Genomic DNA, 20735 nt, shown 5'->3' on the forward strand with positions numbered 1-20735 from the left:
ACTGAGACTGATTCATAAATGCAAATAGGATAGTGTCTTATGACAGCGAGTAGGCATCTCAGTGGCAGGTGGCTAGTCAGGTGGCCATTTTGGCTCGAACTAGTAGTTGGTTTCACTTTCACTGGGAGCCCGGTGTAAAAAAAAAAAAAAAATGTAAAATGTAACTGCTTCTGCTGTCTTCTCAGACCCCAGCCCGTCAGTGACGGTCCTGATCCGGGGCATGGCCGGCCGACATGCTTGGACTATGCAACTCTTCCACCAGCCCAGAGGAGCACGGGCCAACCAGAGGGTGAGAGGAGTTGGCCCACTGTGCCACCTTGGTCTGCCAGTTAGACACACTCACTCCGTACTGTGCTGGCGCTGATATTGTTTCAGATCGGCTCAGTAACAGTATTGGAGGATCTCTTGCACACGAGTATTATTATATAAGGCGGCGGTCATCTATTCAAATAGGGAAATGTTAGCAATAGAACTGCTAGCATACTAAACTAATAGAGCAACTCCAGCACCACTAATGGAGCCAACTCCAGCACCACCATCCAACAGCAGAATAGAGGCATTCACCAAGAGCAGGCACCATCTGAAGCTGTCAAGATTAGAGACGACTCTCTTTTTTTTAATCTTTTATTTTTTTTATAACCTTATCTACTTTTTTTGTCTATAGACTGCACGCTGTGAATGTGTACAAGATGGCCTAACTACTTTTATTTATATATATATATACACACACACACACACACACACACACACACACACACACACACACACACACAGAGAGACACACAGTGCCTTGCAAAAGTATTCATCCCCCTTGGCGTTTTTCCTATTTTGTTGCATTACATCCTGTAATTTAAATTGATTTTTATTTGGATTTCATGTAATGGACATACACAAAATATTGGTGAATTAACCAAATTGGTGAAGGGAAATGAAAATAATTACTTATTTAAATAAGTATTTTTTTTTTAAATGGAAGTGGTGCGTGCATATGTATTCACCCCCTTTGCTATGAAGCCCCTAAAGAAGGAGGGCATTAATCAGAGAGGCAACAAAGAGACCAAAGATAACCCTGAAGGAGCTGCAAAGCTCCACAGCGGAGATTGGAGTATCTGTCCATAGGACCACTTTAAGCCATACACTCCACAGAGCTGGGCTTTACGGAAGAGTGGCCAGAAAAAAGCCATTTCTTAAATAAAAAAATATGCAAACACATTTGGTGTTTGCCAAAAGGCATGTGGGAGACTCCCCAAACGTATGGAAAAAGGTACTCTGGTCAGATGAGACTAAAATTGAGCTTTTTGGCCATCAAGAAAAACACTGTCTGGCACAAACCCAACACCTCTCATCACCCCGAGAACAAAATCCCCACAGTGAAGCATGGTGGTGGCAGCATCATGCTGTGGGGATGTTTTTCATCAGCAGGGACTGGGAAACTGGTCAGAATTGAAGGATGGTGCTAAATACAGGGAAATTCTTGAAGGAAACCTGTTTCAGTCTTCCAGAGATTTGAGACTGGGACAGAGATTCACCTTCCAGCAGGACAATGACCCTAAGCATACTGCTAAAGCAGCACTGGAGTGGTTTAAGGGGAAACATTTAAATGTCTTGGAATAGCCTTGTCAAAGCCCAGACCTCAATCCAATTGAGAATCTGTGGTATAACTTAAATATTGCTGTATACCAGCGGAACCCATCCAACTTGAAGGAGCTGGAGCAGTTTTGCCTTGAAGAATGGGCAAAAATCCTAGTGGCTAGATGTGCCAAGCTTATAGAGACATACCCCAAGAGACTTGCAGCTGTAATTGCTGCAAAAAGTGGCTCTACAAAGTATTGATGTTGGGGGGCGCTCAAGTTTTCTGTTTTTTTTGTCTTATTTCTTGTTTTTCACAATTATTATTTTTTTCAATTATTAAAGTTCAAATCTTCATCTTCAAATCTTTACACATGTTGTGTCAATCAAATGATACAACCCCCCCAAAAAATCTATTTTAATTCCAGGTTGTAAGGCAACAAAATAGGAAAAATGCCAAGGGGGTTCATACTTTCGCAAGCCACTTTGTGTGTGTATATATAATCTCAGCAAAAAAAGAAACGTCCTCTCACTGTCAACTGCGTTTATTTTCAGGAAACTTAACATGTGTAATTATTTGTATGAACATAACAAGATTCAACAACTGAGACATAAACTGAACAAGTTCCACAGACATGTGACTAACAGAAATGGAATAATGTGTCCCTGAACAAAGGGGGGGTCAAAATCAAAAGTAACAGTCAGTATCTGGTGTGGTCACCAGCTGCATTAAGTACTGCATTGCATCTCTTCCTCATGGACTGCACCAGATTTGCCAGTTCTTGCTGTGAGATGTTACCCCACTCTTCCACCAAGGCACCTGCAAGTTCCCAGACATTTCTGGGGGGAATGGCCCTAGCCCTCACCCTCCGGTCCAACAGGTCCCAGACATGCTCAATGGGATTGAGATCCGGGCTCTTCGTTGGCCATGGCAGAACACTGACATTCCTGTCTTGCAGGAAATCACGCACAGAACGAGCAGTATGGCTGATGGCATTGTCATGCTGGAGGGTCATGTCTGGATGAATGTCTGGATGGAAGGGTACCACATGAGGGAGGAGGATGTCTTCCCTGTAACGCACAGCGTTGAGATTTCCTGCAATGACAACTAGCTCAGTCCGATAATGCTGTGACACACTGCCCCAGACCATGACATACCCTGCACCTCCAAATCAATCCCGGTCCAGAGTACAGGCCTCGGTGTAACGCTCATTCCTTTGACGATAAACGCTAATCCGACCATCACCCCTGGTGAGTCAAAAATGCGACTCGTCAGTGAAGAGCACTTTTTGCCAGTCCTGTCTGGTCCAGCGACGTTGTTGCCGGTGATGTCTGGTGAGGACCTGCCTTACAACAGGTCTATAAGCCCTCAGTCCAGCCTCTCTCAGCCTATTGCGGACAGTCTGAGCACTGATGGAGGGATTGTGTGTTCCTGGTGTAACTCGGGCAGTTGTTGTTGCCATCCTGTACCTGTCCCGCAGGTGTGATGTTCGGCTGTAACGATCCTGTGCAGGTGTTGTAACACGTGGTCTGCCACTGCGAGGACAATCAGCTGTCCGTCCTGTCTCCCTGTAGCGCTGTCTTAGGCGTCTCACAGTACGGATATTGCAATTTATTGCCCTGGCCACATCTGCAGTCCTCATGCCTCCTTGCAGCATGCCTAAGGCACATTCACGCAGATGAGCAGGGACCCTGGGCATCTTATTTTTTGTGTTTTTCAGAGTCAGTAGAAAGGCCTCTTTAGTGTCCTAAGTTTTCATAACTGTGACCTTATTTGCCTACCGTCTGTAAGCTGTTAGTGTCTTAACAACCGTTCCACAGTTGCATGTTCGTTAATTGTTTAGCATGGGAAACCTTGTTTAAACCCTTTACAATGAAGATCTGTGAAGTTATTTGGATTTTTATGAATTATCTTTGAAAGACAGGATCCTGAAAAAGGGCCGTTTCTTTTTTTGCTGAGATGTGTGTGTGTGTGTGTGTAAAAGGGATTATTTAAGTGTGAGTTTTGTTGTGGTAAGTGTTTACTCCAGCAGTTAATACTAAACAGTAAAGAATACACCACTGTTATTAATACTAAACACAACTGTATATAATAATTCCTTGCTCTCCTACAGCAGGTGTTTGTCCCTGAGGGCCGCCCAGCGCCTAACAATGACGTGGGGATTCGCTACACCGTCAAGCAGAGGCCCTTCCCTGAGGAGGTGGACAAGATCCCCCTGGTCAAAGCCGACGTCAGCATCCCAGACCTGGACGACATCGTTAACAAAGAGGTGAGAGGGACTGAACCGCATCACGACCCCAATAGTTAGGATACCATAGGGTCAAGTGTCAAAACTCTTGATAATCCTACTTTTCTTATCCTCTCCTTCACGACTAACAATTTGAAAGTACCTTGATAGGTTTTCATATTAGTTCTTTCACCTATCCAGTTCTTTCAACTATCCATGGTCATGAAGGAAGGAAAGAATGCAAGTAGAGGAGGGTAGTTGAGTGTATTCGAACACAGTCCCTATCAGTGCTAAAATGTAGTGCAATATGAACTATTTCTAAAGTGAATGACTTTTTAAGAGAAACTTTGGCACAGAGCATAAAGAGAGTAAAAGGTGTTTATGGAGGCTTTATGGAGACTTAATATTATTTGGGTATATTGTTGTTGTGGAATCAAGTGTCTTCTATGAACTGACAGGATGAAGCGAGTGTGACATACACACTGAAGAATAATCACCCACACGTGAGTTGTCCCATTTTTCAGGAGTCCGAGGCAGGTCAAAGGTTAACCAGATCACTGATGGGATGAAAGGGTGGAAAATGGAGAATACTCACAATATGTTACTCCCTAACTATCTAATCTGGGTTACTGGGGGCTCTATTATATCAAAGCCAGAACACTGTGTTGTTTTGATATAATTATGCCACTCAGATATTAATAGAGCCCTTAGACTAACATTGATCTGTTCTTGATTGCAGTGGTTGTGGTAGAGGTATGGTTGTGGCAGAACTTGGTTTACTTACATTGTTTAAGATTGGTGGGTACAGTCTCAGGTACATACACTAATATATTTACAAACCTTATACAACGGGAGGTTTGAGTGTGTGTCAGGATTGGGGTCAATTTCATTTAAATTGTGACTCACCACCTGGATTCGGTTTTATGTAGCAGCATTTTAAATGGTGTTTTTTACATTGGATAAAAGTAGAGACTCAGAGCTACAAAATGGTATATCATACACTGCATTTTTGAGGAACAATGGGAAAGTAATTCTGCTTTGAAAGCTGCTAAACTTGTGAACTCACTTTTGAGAAAATGGCCTTTGAATGTTTTGGTATCTAGTGAAGAGCTCTTTGTCTACACCCATTCAGCATTGTTCACACCTTCTTAAGCTTTAGCCCCACCCATCTCATTCAGAGCTCAAACTTGATGCTCTGGCCGATGATTTGTTTACCTCTTGAAAAATATGAATATAGCCTGAGCAGCTCTGCTGGCAACAATTTCATTATGCTTTTTTGCGGACGTTTACTGACACCAGCCATATTCAACGGGTGTTGTACACTTTAGCTTAAGACATGTAGCTAGGTAAACAATGAACCTATCTAGGTAAACAATGAACCTATCTAGGTAAACAATGAACCTATCTAGGTAAACAATGAACCTATCTAGGTAAACAATGAACCTAGCTAGGTAAACGACGTGTAAGATCACACACATCACGTAACATTAGCTAACGAGCCAGACAGCTAACGTTAGCTAGTTAAACAACAATTAACACAGTGGCAAATCATGTTGTTACGACCCTGCATGAATATGCTGGGAGCTAACCAACCAGGTTGAATGTTATCTAGCTAACATTAGGCTCTAACTAGAAAAGCAAACGGCTCTGGGATATGAATAATAACATCAGCTAGGCAGCCAGCCAGCTAACGTTAGCTAGCTAGCTAACAATAAACTTTAGCTTGAAATAAAACCACTTCCTGTCAAAATTAGAAATGTGTAATATCTGAGTAATTAGCTAGCTAATGCTAGACTCTTACCTGTATACATCATCATGCATGATGGACGCATCTCCCTGTCACGAACACCATGCCACAGCTGCCCTTAGTTTGAAGATGTAATCCGGAGACAGGTGTTTTCTCCATCTCTTTCGCTATCATACTCTAATTCCACTTATTTCAAAACTTGATCCTCCAGAAAGTGGAGAGCAACACTTATGCAACTCCACTACACACTACATAAAAAAAAGCTGCATTCGATAGGATTACCAACACAGACCGACCAGCTCAAATAGACAGAACCCTTCTATATGGCATGTCCAGCCCACTCATTACCTTAGCCAATCATGGCTAGTGGGAAAGTTACTGTCTTTTTTCTGTGGCTTAACCAACAAGGCTCATAATTTAAATATTTTATTCGTATTTACAGATGGTATTCAAGTTTGTTATTAAGGCACATCAAAGTTCACATGTTCGAGAAGGCATTTCTGCTAAAAACGCATTTTGATAAAAAGAAAACGACTCCTGTGTAGTCGTGATTTGCGACATACGCCGACTTTCCTGAATCGGGTCACAATACAGTTGACATTTTGTTTTATAGGAATTTCAGTTTACTTTCTGAATTTAAATCCAATTTAACCCAACCCTGGTGAGTGCTTTGCATCCTTATAGTTGCCTCCAGTCACACAAACTTGACCTTGCCCGTCCTCCTCTCAGCTGGAGATGCAGCATGATAGGCTGCGCAGCATGATGACCAAGCAGATTGAGTATGAGTGTTCCCTGGAGCGCCACAGCGAGGACGTCTGGAGTTCCAAGTCATTCCCAGACCCCCTGACTGACTGCAAACCCCCTCCGCCCGCCCAGGAGTTCCAGACGGCCCGCCTCTTCCTCTCTCACTTCGGCTTCCTATCTCTAGAGGCACTGAAGGTTTGGAATTGTAGTTTCATAGTGTTCAGAACTGAAGTTTACGTCAGAGGTTGGGAACTGTAGTTTGTCATTTATTCGGGACACTATTTAGTCAGTGGTTGGCCGCTGTTGTTTATGGAAAATGTTATAATTTACCTCAATTCTATGTTTGGTCTCTCTGCCTAGCCTTCTGTCAGCTACCGTCTTGCCTTCACCTGTCGCAAAATCCAGTTTCTGGGTTTGATTGAAAAGGGGCCATAGCTCTGAAGCATGACCTGTTCACGTTGTACTGACTTGACTCTCTTACTTTAGGAACCGGGCAACAGCCGTTTACCCCCTCACCTCATTGGACTGGAGTCCTCAATGCCAGGGTTCTTTGATGACATCGCCTACTTGGACCTGTTGCCATGCCGACCTTTTGACACTGTCTTTGTGTTCTACATGAGGGCGGGACAGAAAACCAGCCATGAGGTGAGAACTTATTAATTTTCTCATGGCAGTTTACACTGTATTTCGATCTCACTGATTGATCCACTGTTTTATGCATTGTGATTGGTAGATCCTGATCCACTGTGTGAATGATGCATTGTAATTGGTAGATCCTGAGGAACGTGGAGACGTCGTCCAGTGTCCAGCCCCACTTCCTGGAGTTCCTGCTGTCTCTGGGCTGGCCCGTGGATGTGGGCCGGCACCCCGGCTGGACCGGACACCTGGACACCAGCTGGTCCCTTAACTCCTGCAGCAGCGACAACGACTCACAACAGATAGGTGAGCCCACCCACCCCAGGGGTCGTATTAATAACCGACATGGAACCCAGGCTATTGGTGCACTCCATGGGATTAGCTCTGATAGCTAGAACATGTCCATGGGTCTCAGGAAAAAGTTTCAAAGATGAAGATCCGGGCATATATTGTCAGTGTGACACATTCACCACTGAAGGTGTTCGCTTGCTGAGCTAAAGCCAGGGCGATGTCTTGGTTGACTCAGGCTGTAGATGCAGCATAATAAAGATTATTATTGTAATTCTATGTCTTGGTTAGGGTGAATAGGTAATGCTTCATAAAGCCAGGGTGATAGCCAAAATATGTCTTGGTTAGGGTGAATAGGTAATGCTTCATAAAGCCAGGGTGATAGCCAAAATATGTCTTGGTTAGGGTGAATAGGTAATGCTTCATAAAGCCAGGGTGATAGCCAAAATATGTCTTGGTTAGGGTGAATAGGTAATGCTTCATAAAGCATGCCCGGGCCATATTACACATTTTCTTATTCTAATTCTATATCTCAGACGAGATAAATTTGTAATGTTTCATATTTTTCTCTGTCGCCATAGAGGAGGCAGCTACACCGGAGGACACTGGGGGTTCTGTATTCAACGGGGAGAAGAAGGTGCTCTACTATGCTGACGCTCTGACTGAGATCGCCTTTGTCGTTCCGTCGCTGACGGACTCCGGTCAGCATTTACAAATGCTCGTATTTTGTATTTAAATTGTCATTTTATTTTGTCTTAAAGGGACTCAGATGTTTTCAGACCTCGAAAGTACTCTGTCAAGATGAGTCCACTTACCTATTCCATTCATTTTGGATTGTGGCAGAACAGATGGCCTGGGACGTGGTCTTATGTTAACCTGTTGAGGACAGACGTTCCGCTAGCGGAACCCCTAGCCAACAGCCAATGGCATCGCACGGCGCGAAATACAAAACCAACTAAAATACCACAATTCAATTTTCTCAAACAATCAACTATTTTACACCATTTTAAAGATAAGACTCTTGTTAATCTAACCACATTGTCCGATTTCAAAAAGGCTTTACAGCAAAAGCAAAACATTAGATTATGTTAGGAGAGTACATGGACACAAATAATCACACAGCCATTTTCCAAGCAAGCATATATGTCACATAAACCCAAACCACAGCTAAATGCAGCACTAACCTTTGATGATCTTCATCAGATGACATTCCTAGAACATTATGTTATACAATACATGCATGTTTTGTTCAATCAAGTTCATATTTATATCAAAAACCAGCTTTTTACATTTACATTTTACATTTTAGTCATTTAGCAGACGCTCTTATCCAGAGCGACTTACAGTAGTGAATGCATACATTTCATACATTTTATTTTCTGTGCTGGCCCCCCGTGGGAAACGAACCCACAACCCTGGTGTTGCAAACACCATGCTCCACCGCAAACTTCCGGTGAATTTACTAAATTACTCATGATAAATGTTCACAAAATACATAACAATTATTTTAAGAATTATAGATACAGAACTCCTTCATGCAATCGCTATGTCCGATTTTAAAATAGCTTTTCGGCGAAAGCACATTTTGCAATATTCTGAGTACATAGCTCGGCCATCACAGGCTAGCTAATTTGACACCCACCAAGTTTGGGGCTCACTAAACTCAGAATTACTATTAGAAAAATTGGATTACCTTTGCTGTTCTTCGTCAGAATGCACTCCCAGGACTTCTACTTCAACAACAACATGTTGTTTTGGTTCCAAATAATCCATAGTTATATCCAAATACCGCCGTTTTGTTCGTGCGTTCAGGTCACTACCTGAAGGGTGACGCGCGAGCACATTTCGTGACAAAAAAATTCGAAATATTCCATTACCGTACTTCGATGCATGTCAAACGCTGTTTAAAATCAATTTTTATACTATTTTTCTTGTAAAATAGCGATTATATTCCAACCGGGCAAAGTTGTATTCATTCAAAGGCTGAAAGAAAAAAATTGAGTAGTCTCGTGACCGCGCATCTCCAGTCTCACTGTCCCCAGGCTGACCACTTACAAATTCTGCTGCTGTTCTTTGCCCAGAGACAGACACCCCATTCCACTTTCTGTCGGCTTTAGAGAGCCAATGGGAGCCTTAGAAAGTGTCACGTTACAGCACAGATGCTGTATTTTCGATAGAGATGCAACAGAAGGACAACAAATTGTCAGACAGGGCACTTCCTGTATGGAATCTTCTCAGGTTTTGGCCTGCCATATGAGTTCTGTTATACTCACAGACACCATTCAAACAGTTTTAGAAACTTTAGAGTTTTCTATCCAAATCTACTAATCTACTACTCCTGGGCAGGAGTAGTAACCAGATTAAATCGGGTCCATTTTTTATCCGGCCGTGAAAATACTGCCCCCTATCCCAAAGAAGTTAATGGTAGATCCCTTTTGAAGTGTAAAACATCTGACAAACTTTGATGGTTTTTGTTGTTGTGTAATGTCTTTTTAATGCAGCCTATGTGATGATACAGTTTTGCCCATCCCTGGGTGGCTGATAGCTGTTTTTGTGTTTACAGAGGATTCCTCGGTGCACAGTGACTCTACAGTGGAGGCAGACACACACACAGACCTCCTGCCTAGTTTACTAAAACAACCCAAGCTAACACTGGAGCTCTTCCCCAACCACTCAGACAACCTAGCAGCTTCCCAAAGGGTAATTAACCCACAATCCTACATTAATAATAATATATACCATTTAGCAGACACTTTTATCCAAAGCGACTTAGTCATCTGTACATAGGTTTTATGCCATGCTCTACCAACTGAGGGGACAGATTCAACAGGGTTTTCGTAGTGGCATGAACCATCAAGTCCAAGATTTGTCGTGTTTTTTTTTCTCTTCTGTTGATATATATATATATATATATAATATAGCCCAAAAATATTTCAAGACTTAAAGGCCCAGTGCATTCAAAAATGTGTTTTTCCTGTGTTTTATATATATATTTCTACACTGTGTATGCTATAATACTGTGAAATTGGGGAAATTATGATAATGCCCTTTTAGTATAAGAGCTGTTTGAAAAGAAATCCCACCTGCTTTGGTGGGTTTGAGTTTGGCCTGCCTGGTGCCGTCACCAGGCGGTAAATGAGTTAATAGACTGATGAGAAAGAGCTCCAAACCTCTCTGCCAATAACAGCTAGTTTTCAGTTTTTCCCTCACCACTTAGACCACTCTGACAGTCCTAGCAAAATTCTTGCTTGAGAAATGGCTCTTTGCAAGGAATACGTTTTTGTTTCCTTTTGACCATTTTAATTGAAAACAGTAACATTAAGGTACTTAATTGTTACCCAAAAATGATTTGATATTGAAATAAAAATGGCTGCATTGGACCTTTTAATCTAATGCATTGGATACAGTTTACATATTTGAATGTTGGTTTCTTGCATTCTTTTGAGGAATAGGTTAAATCTCAGTGTCTCTCGACACCCCTATGCCTGTGTATTTATATCTCTTTGGTCTCTTCTCTCTTTTAGCAGAGTTCTATGGTGAAGACTAAGAGGTCCTCCACAGGAAAGACTGCCCCTCCCCTGGGGCCTGAGACTAAGGTGCTAGTGGTCTGGGTGGAGCGATACGATGACATCGGTAAACAACCTCCGATAACTTCACCTAAAAACCACTGTGTGTCCCCTAGTACAGTTTCACTTTACGTCATCATGGCTCTGTGTCATTTCTGATGTCTGTCCTTGAACAATGTGATGAGACCACTCATGATTTTTTTACTGTTCCGTTAGGACCTGCCTTTGAAAGTGAGAAACCAAAGTGAGAAACTGTTGAAGGTGTTTCCCCTCAAATGGCCCCGTTGTTGTTTTTCTCTAGAGAACTTCCCTCTGTCTGATCTCTTGGCGGAAACCGGCACTGGTTTGGAGGCGAACAACAGCACTTCCTGCAGGTAGGCTACTAAGGCCCACACCCAACCAAACACTAACCCTAAACACTTACCAAAAACTATTGTAAATTAAGCTTGAGTAAGTGTTTCAATATTGTGTCAAATTAAAGTTAGGCCACTCTAAAATCCACTGTGTCACATTTTCAGTAGGTTAGTTTACATCACGCTGTAATAGTGAAGACAAAGTCTCATATTTCCTGTTGAATAGAATGGAAATGTCATGTCCTTCTTCAAACCCCACCGCTCTCTCTCTGCACCTTTTTCCCTCCTCCACTTCAACTCTCCCCCTCTTCAGGTCTGGGCTCCTGGAGAAGGACATACCCCTGATCTTCATCCACCCCCTAAGGACGGGTCTGTTCCGGGTCAGGCTCCACGGGGCCATGGGCAAGTTCAACATGGTCATCCCCCTGGTGGACGGCATGGTGGTCAGCCGCAGAGCACTAGGTGACCAAATCATCTCTTTTTTTTCTCTAATCTCTCATTTCTCTGTTTCTTTCTTTTTCTACCTCTATATTCATTTCTACTGTCTCTCTCTGGCTTATAGTCATTTATGTTATGCTTCCTTCTCTACCCATTGCCGTGTTGGCGGTTTTGTCATCCTGCCCCTGGGATATTACAAACTACAAATATGACTAAATTCCACTCCTATTTTGTTTGGCTCATTATGTCACATTCTGCTTGCTGTTTTCTCCCAGGGTTCCTGGTGCGCCAGACGGTCATCAACGTATGCCGGCGGAAGCGACTGGAGAGCGAGACGTACAGCCCGCCACACGTGCGGCGCAAACAGAAGATTGCAGACGTCGTGCACCGCTACCGCAACAAGCAGCTGGAGCCCGAGTTCTACACCTCACTCTTCCAAGACGTGGGGGAGGGGAGGCCTATTCACCTTTGACCTCCCCCCTCCCTTTGAAAAACACTAACAGACACACACACACACACACACACACACAGCCCCAGATTCTCTATATTTATACAGTTCTATTTTGTTATTTATGTCAAACGCTGCCATTGACGTCGAGAGCAGTGTCAAAAAATTGTTACCAGGTGCAAGCAGTACATTTGTAGTACGAACACATCTGAGCCTGTCTTTTTGGTGGCTACTAAGCCCCAGTTAAGCTCTGGACACTTGGCATTGAAAATATACTGCACATCCTTATCAGTCTACTCTATGCTTTGTGGCACCAGTTTCTGACGCTCTATAATTTGCAATAGGATAATCTACTTTTGGTCTTTTTTTTAAATATTGTGATGAAGAGTGAACAACGTTATTGGCCTTTTAATCCTCCATTTTAGAGTTTCTCTTTTTAATGAAGATGTAGCCTAAATGCAGATGGACCAGACTCCTAATATAGGTTTACATGATCATTTGACATGTATCATATCGACACAGCTGGGGAGAGGAAGGAGAGACTCTGGGATTTGGATGCAATGTTTTGGGCCGATACCGTGCGGGTGGTTGTGGTGAGAGATTTGGTGAACTGCAGTTGGATCAAGACATTTTACACGATGGATCCACATATTACTTTGAAAGTGTTTACATCGTATATAAAAACAATTGGTTTTAAAAAAGTATTCTCCTCTCATGTATCTGTCCAAAGTCTTCCATGTCATTGAGAAGATGGAGTTGAACATTGCAGCAATATTAGCCATTGGTCAGCTTAGTTACTGAGTCTCAAAACATGGAAAAATAAGCAAAGACATTTAAAGGGGTACTTCACCCCCTTATCTAAATTCTTCTGTTTTCATACCACTTTTAAGGTGTAGTGGTGAACTATCCCTTTAATGTTGGTCAGCTGCTAACTGAGAGATTGCATAGATATTGTTCTTACAATGAAGTAGACCAGTATTATTCGTTTCAGCACTGAACCATTTTGACGTATAGGTCATATGGCGCTGTTTGTGTGAGACTGCAGATGTAAACATTGCATCTGAGGTGTTTCTGCTCTCGTCTGCAAGTCCAATCAGATCAGTCACTCCATCCCACGCAACGGCATGTCTATACTGTATGCGTGACGCAACACATGGAAGTGATGGAAGACGTGCACGTGGTTCTTCTCCATTCTGAAGAAGGCACACTTTTTTTTTGTCAGATGATGTGTCTAGGCATTGCTCTTCTTCATCAGAAATGCATCTCCTTGTGTACGGAGAAAAGTTGTTGGTCTCTTTGAATGTGTGAGATTGTCTCAAGATCTATTTTGTTTTTTGTTGCATCTTCTAAAACAAAACGTTATGCGGAAATGCACGTTGTTTCATTGGATGGCAAGTTGACTGATAGGCTAGTTGTAGTAAGGAAAGGTCAAGTACAGTTACATGTGATTAGGAATCAGAAAATGATTAGAATGAACAGATTTTCATATTCACGGCAAATGAACAGTTTTATTCCATCTATACAATCGTGAGTTTACTTTGCGTATTGCAATTGGTTTACAGATTTTTGTTTACTTACTGTGCTTTTAAAAGCCCAGAAGCGAACCCTTTACTGTCTGCCTGTAATAATGTGCATTTATTTATGGCAATGATTGAAAAGGATAAACCTCCATACATATTTATTTGATCTTTAGTCTTTATGCACTGAGCACATTTCTTTTATATATACATTTTTTTTACAGTGGTCTGCGGTTTGGAAATATACTCGAGGAAGAGTTTTATCTTGTGAAATGTAAATGACGAAAAGACTTAGGGTCAATTTTAACAAACCTAACGCAATGGGGCAGTAGCACTATAGGTCCAGGGGTGTGTCAGAAATATTTTAGCTATTTTCACAGTGGGAATTATGGGTACAGTAGCTGGCGGTGGTGCGAAAAGGCTGGGTTTTGATGAATAAATAAGTTATAGATGTTGAGGCGTGCTCCCTGGCTAAATATGCGGTTGCTTCAAGTTGTCTATTTTATTTTGTTATCCACTCCAATTGGACATGCCAGACGTTGTCAAAAAGCAAGGTTCAATTGACTATTGATAAGACCCAAAAAGACAGTGAATAATACTCATCAAATTCTAATAAAAACAAAACGACTTGTTTTAAAAAGGCTACGTCTAAATCCAGTTACAGGCACCAATTACTCCCCGTGGGCATATAATATTCAGACAATGTAGACAATGGAGGGTTTTACACACTTTTCACAGGAGCTGGAAAAAGATTTGAATAGATATTTATTTGTCTGAAATAGACCCCTTTAGTCTATGACATGTTTAATCTATTATTGAATTAGATTGTCTTACTCTTTGATGGTTTTATGAATGTATGTGCTTTTGCACATAGCCTACCTTTTTTTTGTTAAGGAAAACAAGTATGGAATATTAATTAATCAAAGCAATTGCATACAATCAATAGCTAATCTTATCCTGAAATAATTATTTGTTGTTTGGTAATATTTAAGAACTTGTGTTGTACAGAAAGGAAGAATTATATGTCAAATATAAGAAATTGTGAGATTTTTCTGTTGCATTCCTCTTTTAAAAAGGCAAAAACAAAATGTATGTATGCAACTGTCTGGGAGAATCACAGTGGATAATGAATGTAACCTGCATTGATTAAAACGTATCTTTTCATTTATTCCTTTTGATCCCCAACCTTTGTTTACATGGTGTCTGAGGAATAAAGTTGAATCACACTTTTTAATGTTCTCTGAATCAGTGGATTGTTGTATGAGTTTGATACTGTGCTACGAATGAGTCCACAAGAGGTCCCCTTGCGCTGACATTGATAAATCGACACTGCTGCTGTTGGCGTTCAACTACAGTGCTCAAGTCCTTTGGAACTTGGTGGTAGCAAATTGTTTCTCAGACCTTCTTCATAATAATGACAGTCCTCTAAAATATTAAATTGTATACATAAAACAGTCGACTTCATTTGCAGCCTGTTCCATTGACTTGTCCATCAATTGTTCAATAGGCCTGGTTTGTGCCATGCGTAAAGTAAAAATAAGTAGGCAGCCTTATTGAAAGAATGACTGGGCATATGTATTTAAGAGGTGCAGAATGAATTATTTGATATTGAACTTAATTAAATTCATTATGATAACGTAAAGACGGTCCCTACACTGCTGCACTTCTGAAAGCGACCACTGGCACGTTGTTGCATTACTCTCATTCCCCACAGAAGCCAAGAGGACAACAAGCGCTTTTCAGACTGCCTTCTGAGAGTCTGTGAAATTACTGCTGTCTGCATCATGTGCTGTCGTCTCCTCAAAACTTATGTTGACACACAACTAACCAACTTGAGAACATGTGATTTAGCGATCCTCAGCCTATATTGTAAGCTGTACATTCTCAGCTGAATTATTTTTTTTTCTTGTCGCAGAATCGGATCTCGCAAATCGATCAGCAGTCATTCGTCGTTTATTGCAGTGTCTGTCTTTTCTAGAGAAAAAAAATCAGAATAAAGACGCATGTTTTTGTTTTGTTACTTTTGTTGAAGTTTATACGCATTGCGCATCATTGCATTGGAGTTTGAAGATACGGTGTTGAAAATGGACTTAAACTGCAACTAACTCGGAATACTTTTGCAGTGAACCAAGTATCAATAATAATTGAACGAGTTATTTTCCTACTCTTTGGATAAATATAAATTATGGAAGAAGACGGGCAACATGAGAACGGGGGTGTTCACGGCACCAAAGATTCGGACCGCCAGCAACGTTTGAGGCTCTGTGTTTTAAATGAAATTTTGAACACCGAGAGGGATTACGTTCGGGTATTGCTTTTCCTTCAATCGGTAAGTTTTTGATCGCTCTTTCTTTGCCTCAATTGAACCCATGGCTACTTGCCAGACGGGACATTTATATTGTTCAGCTGTTGGCAAGCAGTTGTATCATTGTATCACAAATTGCTGGCAACAAACACACTTGGAGAAAGTGAAGTCATGACCAGCTTGCTACAGCTGCTGCTGGCTGTGCTAGGCTGGCTAAATACATTTTTTTATCGCGTTCCAATTTTTTGTTTTAATGTGTAGATACAGTTCACCCTTCTGTTGATGGCAGCCTGTAGAGTGGTGTCCATAATAATGATTTGCTGCATTTTATAGTGTTTCCGTTGGGGGGAACGGGCACTTCACAGGCATACCATTGCTTGGGCTAGTACAACACCGTTGATTTTGGAACGTCTTCCGCCCTCATTCTTCAGTCTGTTCATCTTGTAAGTTCTGATAAAACCCCAGTGGAAACTGTGGATTTAATAGAAGCGCAATTCAAATGATGTAGCCGGGCTGACCCGCCCATTTGCGACAGTAATGGTGTGCATTTATTCATTGATAATTGCGAGCCAATGTATCACTTCATAGTAAGTGTTAGGTATCACGTTTTCTATAATCACATCTGAATAATGAATGGGCTCATTTTTCACGCGTCACCCGAGAACACACCGCTGTGCCCGAAGCTCGAGTCTAGACCAGCTGCAGGTGGCAATTCAATTTGTCACCTCTCCTTGTCATCTCTTTGTTTCCAGTCTCCTGTGTTGTCTCCTCCCATTATCCGGGCCGTCGTCTCTATGCACAGTGCAGGTGGCCTCGTTGATGGATGATGACAGCCTAACCTTGAACCATGGCCATTAAACTGCTATATGACAGGGTTTCCCAAACTCGGTCCTGGGGTGCACGTTTTGGTTTTTGTCCTAGCACTATACAACTGATTAAAATAATCCAAACTTGATGATGAGTTGGTTATATGAATCAGATATGTAGTGCGAGGGGAAAACCCAAAACTGGCACCAGGGGGTGGGGTGGGGACCCAGGACCAAGTTTGGGAAACCCTGCTATATGATCCAACTGTCTAAGGTCACATGATGTATGATACAAATGACCACATATTGCCGCTTTCCATGTTGTCTGTAGTTTGTGAGGTGTGGAAACACTGTTGTTTTTATGGATTTTGTCTTGTTGCTTTTTGTTCTATGTTGCTCTGTCTGTATGCTACATCTTGCTTGTCCTATGTTGCTCTGTCTGTATGCTATGTCTTGCTTGTCCTATGTTACTCTGCGTGTGCTCACTGTTCAATGATTGTCTATATTGTAATTGTTTTTAATAACCTGCCCAGGGACTGCGGTTGAAAATTAGCCGGCTGGCTAAAACCGGCACTTTTACTGAAACGTTGATTAATGTGCACTGTCCCTGTAAAAATAAAATAAACTCAAACTCAAACATATGATTGATAAGCATCCAAGGGCTGGAAAGAATGATGGCATGATGTGTCCAATGGATTTTACACATTTGAAAAGAGGGCTGTCAGTCAATTGATAGGCATTCTATGCTGGAGTTAACTCAATATTCTGTCCTCTTACACACTTCACATGGAGAGCCTGAACATGGAAGGGGGATATGCATGAACAAGAAGGTGGGGTTGTCCTATGGGAATAGTGTATGAAAGTAAAGTAAGTAATGAACAAGCATTAAACTAATCAACTGTTTTATTTTTAGACCTGTATGACTATAACTCCTCATAGGCAATCCTCTTCACATTTAATCCCCAATTTATTATTCACTTTATGTGGAGCAGCGTTGCATAACGGTCAACAAACCTCATTAACTGGTGTAAAGAAACAGGGGACCAAACACACACACACACCATGACTCCCAACTTCTATGCATTTAGAAAACATAGAGGCAATGTCTGGATCTCATCTCCCTACTTCCCTTCACCCCAGCCTCTTGCCTACCATTACATCATGAAACATCTCTTAATTTAACCCATGCTTGCTCAGGTGAAGATGGGGCTGGGGGTGGATAGCCCAACAGCAACACACTGCTGTGCACTTAACTAACCCTTTCACGTCACTCCAGGGGTTCAACTCTAGAGACTTGAGTTTACGCCTCAACAACAGAGTTGGACAATTGCAGAATGAACTGTCTGCTGATGTAATGATCAGGCTGATAATACTGTTACAGCTGTTGTAAAACTCATTTTCATGGCACCCAGTTTTGTGTGAGTGCGTGTGCCTATGTATGATTCTGTGTGCTTCGCATAGCTACCCAAAGTCCATTGATCTAGTGACGGCCATGGCGTGGCATCAATGGCTCAGCGGATTGTGGAAAGTCTCCAACACATCCATAAAATCAGTTTCGCTCCAATCCTGGCTAATCCGATAATGCTATGCTACTCCCTTCTCCTCTCCCTGCCGGGAATCCAAGCTTTTGTCGTCAAACAGCCAATCTGTTGTTGATAAGGACTGTCTGGCTGGGGGTTAGATGGGCCAGGACTGAGGCCATATGCTTTTAGTAAAGATAGCCCCAGTCTCTCTCTATCCCCCCATTGAAGACACCTGAGCCGATAGATGGGGAGTCGGTGATCACCTTGGTGGGGAGATTGAGAGTGTAATCTGATACTGTACTGACCACTAAGCCCCACAGCTTTTCCTCTTTGAGAGGCATTTGGTCGGTTGGTTGGTTTGTTCTCAATCTATGCTGGTTATGAGAGAGGCTGGGTGAAATGGAGACGCAGCGGTTGATGAAAGAATAGCCCCCCCCCCCCCCCATTGCTCTCGCCATCGATTCTGTTTCCCCCACCTTTTGTGTTGCAACCCCGGTATGTTTAGTCTGCATCAAACACACACACACACACACACACAATCGATACACGTATGAGCGGGATGACACTCAGAGATGTTTATCCAGCTTCTGTCATCTCTAACCCGCGTCCCTCATCTCTTGACAATTACCGAAGCCAGCGAGCATATCAAATTGGCTAGGGGGGGGGGAATAGAGATGGGGTGTGAGGCAGGGATAACAGGATTCGTTTTGCGCCACAATGTCATTCCAGATCTCCGGTCAAAGCAAACCTTAGAAAAAAGGAGATGCAACTTTTACAGCGGTTGGCGTTTTTAAAAGGAGATGTCTTTTTGCATCCTGACCACTCGTCACAACATTGGAGCCTTGCAAAAAAAAATAAAAATTGGCAATAATATTCACCCAAACCTCGACACGCTTCTCCCACAAACCTCCACCCGACCTGGGTCGTGTTCAGTAGGGAGAGAACATTTTTAAACAAAGTGTAACAGGGATTTACCATCTAGGACTTGTCCAATTTAGAACACTGATTTTGTTTTCCGGTCTCCTACTTAACTCAACCCTGGACATCTACATGGCCCTAAGACTCTGTATTATCGTAATGTTCTGATTAGCTGGGTGATAACCTCTGTCATAACCACTGTCTGTCATGAGCACATGTGGAAAAGATGGAAGTGGTTCAGGGATGACTTTGAAACATTTGATACTCCATAACCTATAATAGGAAACATCTGGAGATGCAGCCCCTTTGTAACCCGCCCCTAGCCAAAAACACACACACACACACACTAGATAACGTACTTGTAAGGGGGTTCATCTGATTAGTGTGTGTGTGTTTGAGTGTTCCTTCCCATGCCAGTGAATATATGACCGAGGATATGTCTGTGGTTTCCTCTTTAAAGGTGAAACCTTCAAATCCTCTTTATTTCCCCTTGCTGCCAAGCTGGTGTTGACTCCTGTGGCCAAGCCAGCTGTGGTGGGGCCAATGACAAGCCTGGTTGAACAAACAGGATGACCCACACGGTTGTGCTCATTACCTTGGAAGACACACAGGAAGTCAGCCTTGAGCTTCCTCTCTAAGCTGCTCTATCATCACTCCATCTCTCAACACTAGGGTACGCCAGCATCAGGTTTCTCTGCCCTAGTGTCTACTACTATAAATAGGTCCGTTTATAACTCCCGCCCGCTGCGCCGGTGGCTTCAACTCTGTAACCCCAACTCCAGGGCTCTAACTAACAAACCAGACTCTACTCTGCAAAAGGGAAAACGCCCCGTCGTGTCTTTATGGAAGGGTCTGGAATAGAAGCGCTGGGGGGGGTTGCTGCTGGGTCCCGACTCCTGCCAAGTAGTTTGTTTCTGGCCCTTTTTAAATATGCTTCTTAATAAGACTTCAAAGGGCCTGACACGAAAGCTCATCATGTGCCTCAACTTGATGAGTAACCAATAAGGAGCCAAAGGCCCAATATCTTTACCTGACTACTCAACCTGAATTTATTTCTGCTGCTCCATTGATCGTTTCATACAATCAGTCTGAAACTTCCATCCTTTAAGTCGTTTGTGTTACTTGAAAAGGAGAGGAGTTGTACAAATTTTTTTATCAGCGATTGGATCGTCTCTAATCAATCAGAGTATCAAAGTTGATGACGTCATCACGTAGGCCGGCTCTGGCCCAACCCATCAGTTTCTGGGACCAATCAGAGTGGTCAGAATGTGTTCGCGTTCAAGAAATCATTGGGGAGGGAGGCCAATCCAGACTCATCGTGGAGAAGAAACGTCAGTTGGCCAGTGCGATGTGGATGGGTAGCCAGGCAGCCAATATCTTGTAGAGTCTGAGAAGGTGAACAGCAGTCCTTCTACACTAAGAAAATGTGCTTACATATCCAGTTGTGTTTCTTTGGATTCTACGTGGTAAGCATTGTTTTATTGATTTTAAAATAGTCCAAGTACACATTTCAGGCAGCGCAAGAGGAGTACTGCCTTTCGTCTTACCCTTGAAACTGGCTCAAGGTTTTGACTGAATAAAGTCTCAGCATATCCAGCAGACCCCTACTCCTCCCCAAAGCTCACATAAATTGCCCCCCATTGGGCCCT

At 42.4% G+C, this 20735-nt stretch overlaps 2 protein-coding genes across 8 annotated transcripts in view; both read left to right on the forward strand.

The window, feature by feature from the left end:
- LOC106572185 (ral GTPase-activating protein subunit beta) overlaps positions 1-14768 on the forward strand; it is a 40510-nt gene extending 25742 nt beyond the window's left edge. For 2 of the 7 annotated variants that reach the window (XM_045696032.2, XM_014146115.3), the window contains 12 exons: positions 186-289; positions 3684-3839; positions 4256-4300; positions 6274-6483; positions 6775-6933; positions 7062-7230; positions 7794-7913; positions 9776-9912; positions 10737-10845; positions 11080-11152; positions 11445-11593; positions 11845-14768. In XM_045696032.2, coding sequence (XP_045551988.1) covers positions 186-289; positions 3684-3839; positions 4256-4300; positions 6274-6483; positions 6775-6933; positions 7062-7230; positions 7794-7913; positions 9776-9912; positions 10737-10845; positions 11080-11152; positions 11445-11593; positions 11845-12041 — 1628 coding nt within the window. In that variant the 3' untranslated portion in view covers positions 12042-14768. The remainder of the gene's footprint in view (positions 1-185; positions 290-3683; positions 3840-4255; positions 4301-6273; positions 6484-6774; positions 6934-7061; positions 7231-7793; positions 7914-9775; positions 9913-10736; positions 10846-11079; positions 11153-11444; positions 11594-11844) is intronic. The other 5 variants (XM_082962067.1, XM_014146118.3, XM_082962065.1 and 2 more) reach the window with 4 other exon arrangements.
- Positions 14769-15249: 481 nt separating this feature from the next.
- prex1 (phosphatidylinositol-3,4,5-trisphosphate-dependent Rac exchange factor 1) overlaps positions 15250-20735 on the forward strand; it is a 108217-nt gene continuing 102731 nt past the window's right edge. Inside the window, exon 1 of the mRNA XM_045696038.2 lies at positions 15250-15863. Coding sequence (XP_045551994.1) covers positions 15720-15863 — 144 coding nt within the window. The 5' untranslated portion in view covers positions 15250-15719. The remainder of the gene's footprint in view (positions 15864-20735) is intronic.

Source organism: Salmo salar, chromosome 15 (genome assembly GCF_965601325.2).
Source record: "Salmo salar chromosome 15, fSalSal1, whole genome shotgun sequence".
Taxonomy (NCBI): domain Eukaryota; kingdom Metazoa; phylum Chordata; class Actinopteri; order Salmoniformes; family Salmonidae; genus Salmo; species Salmo salar.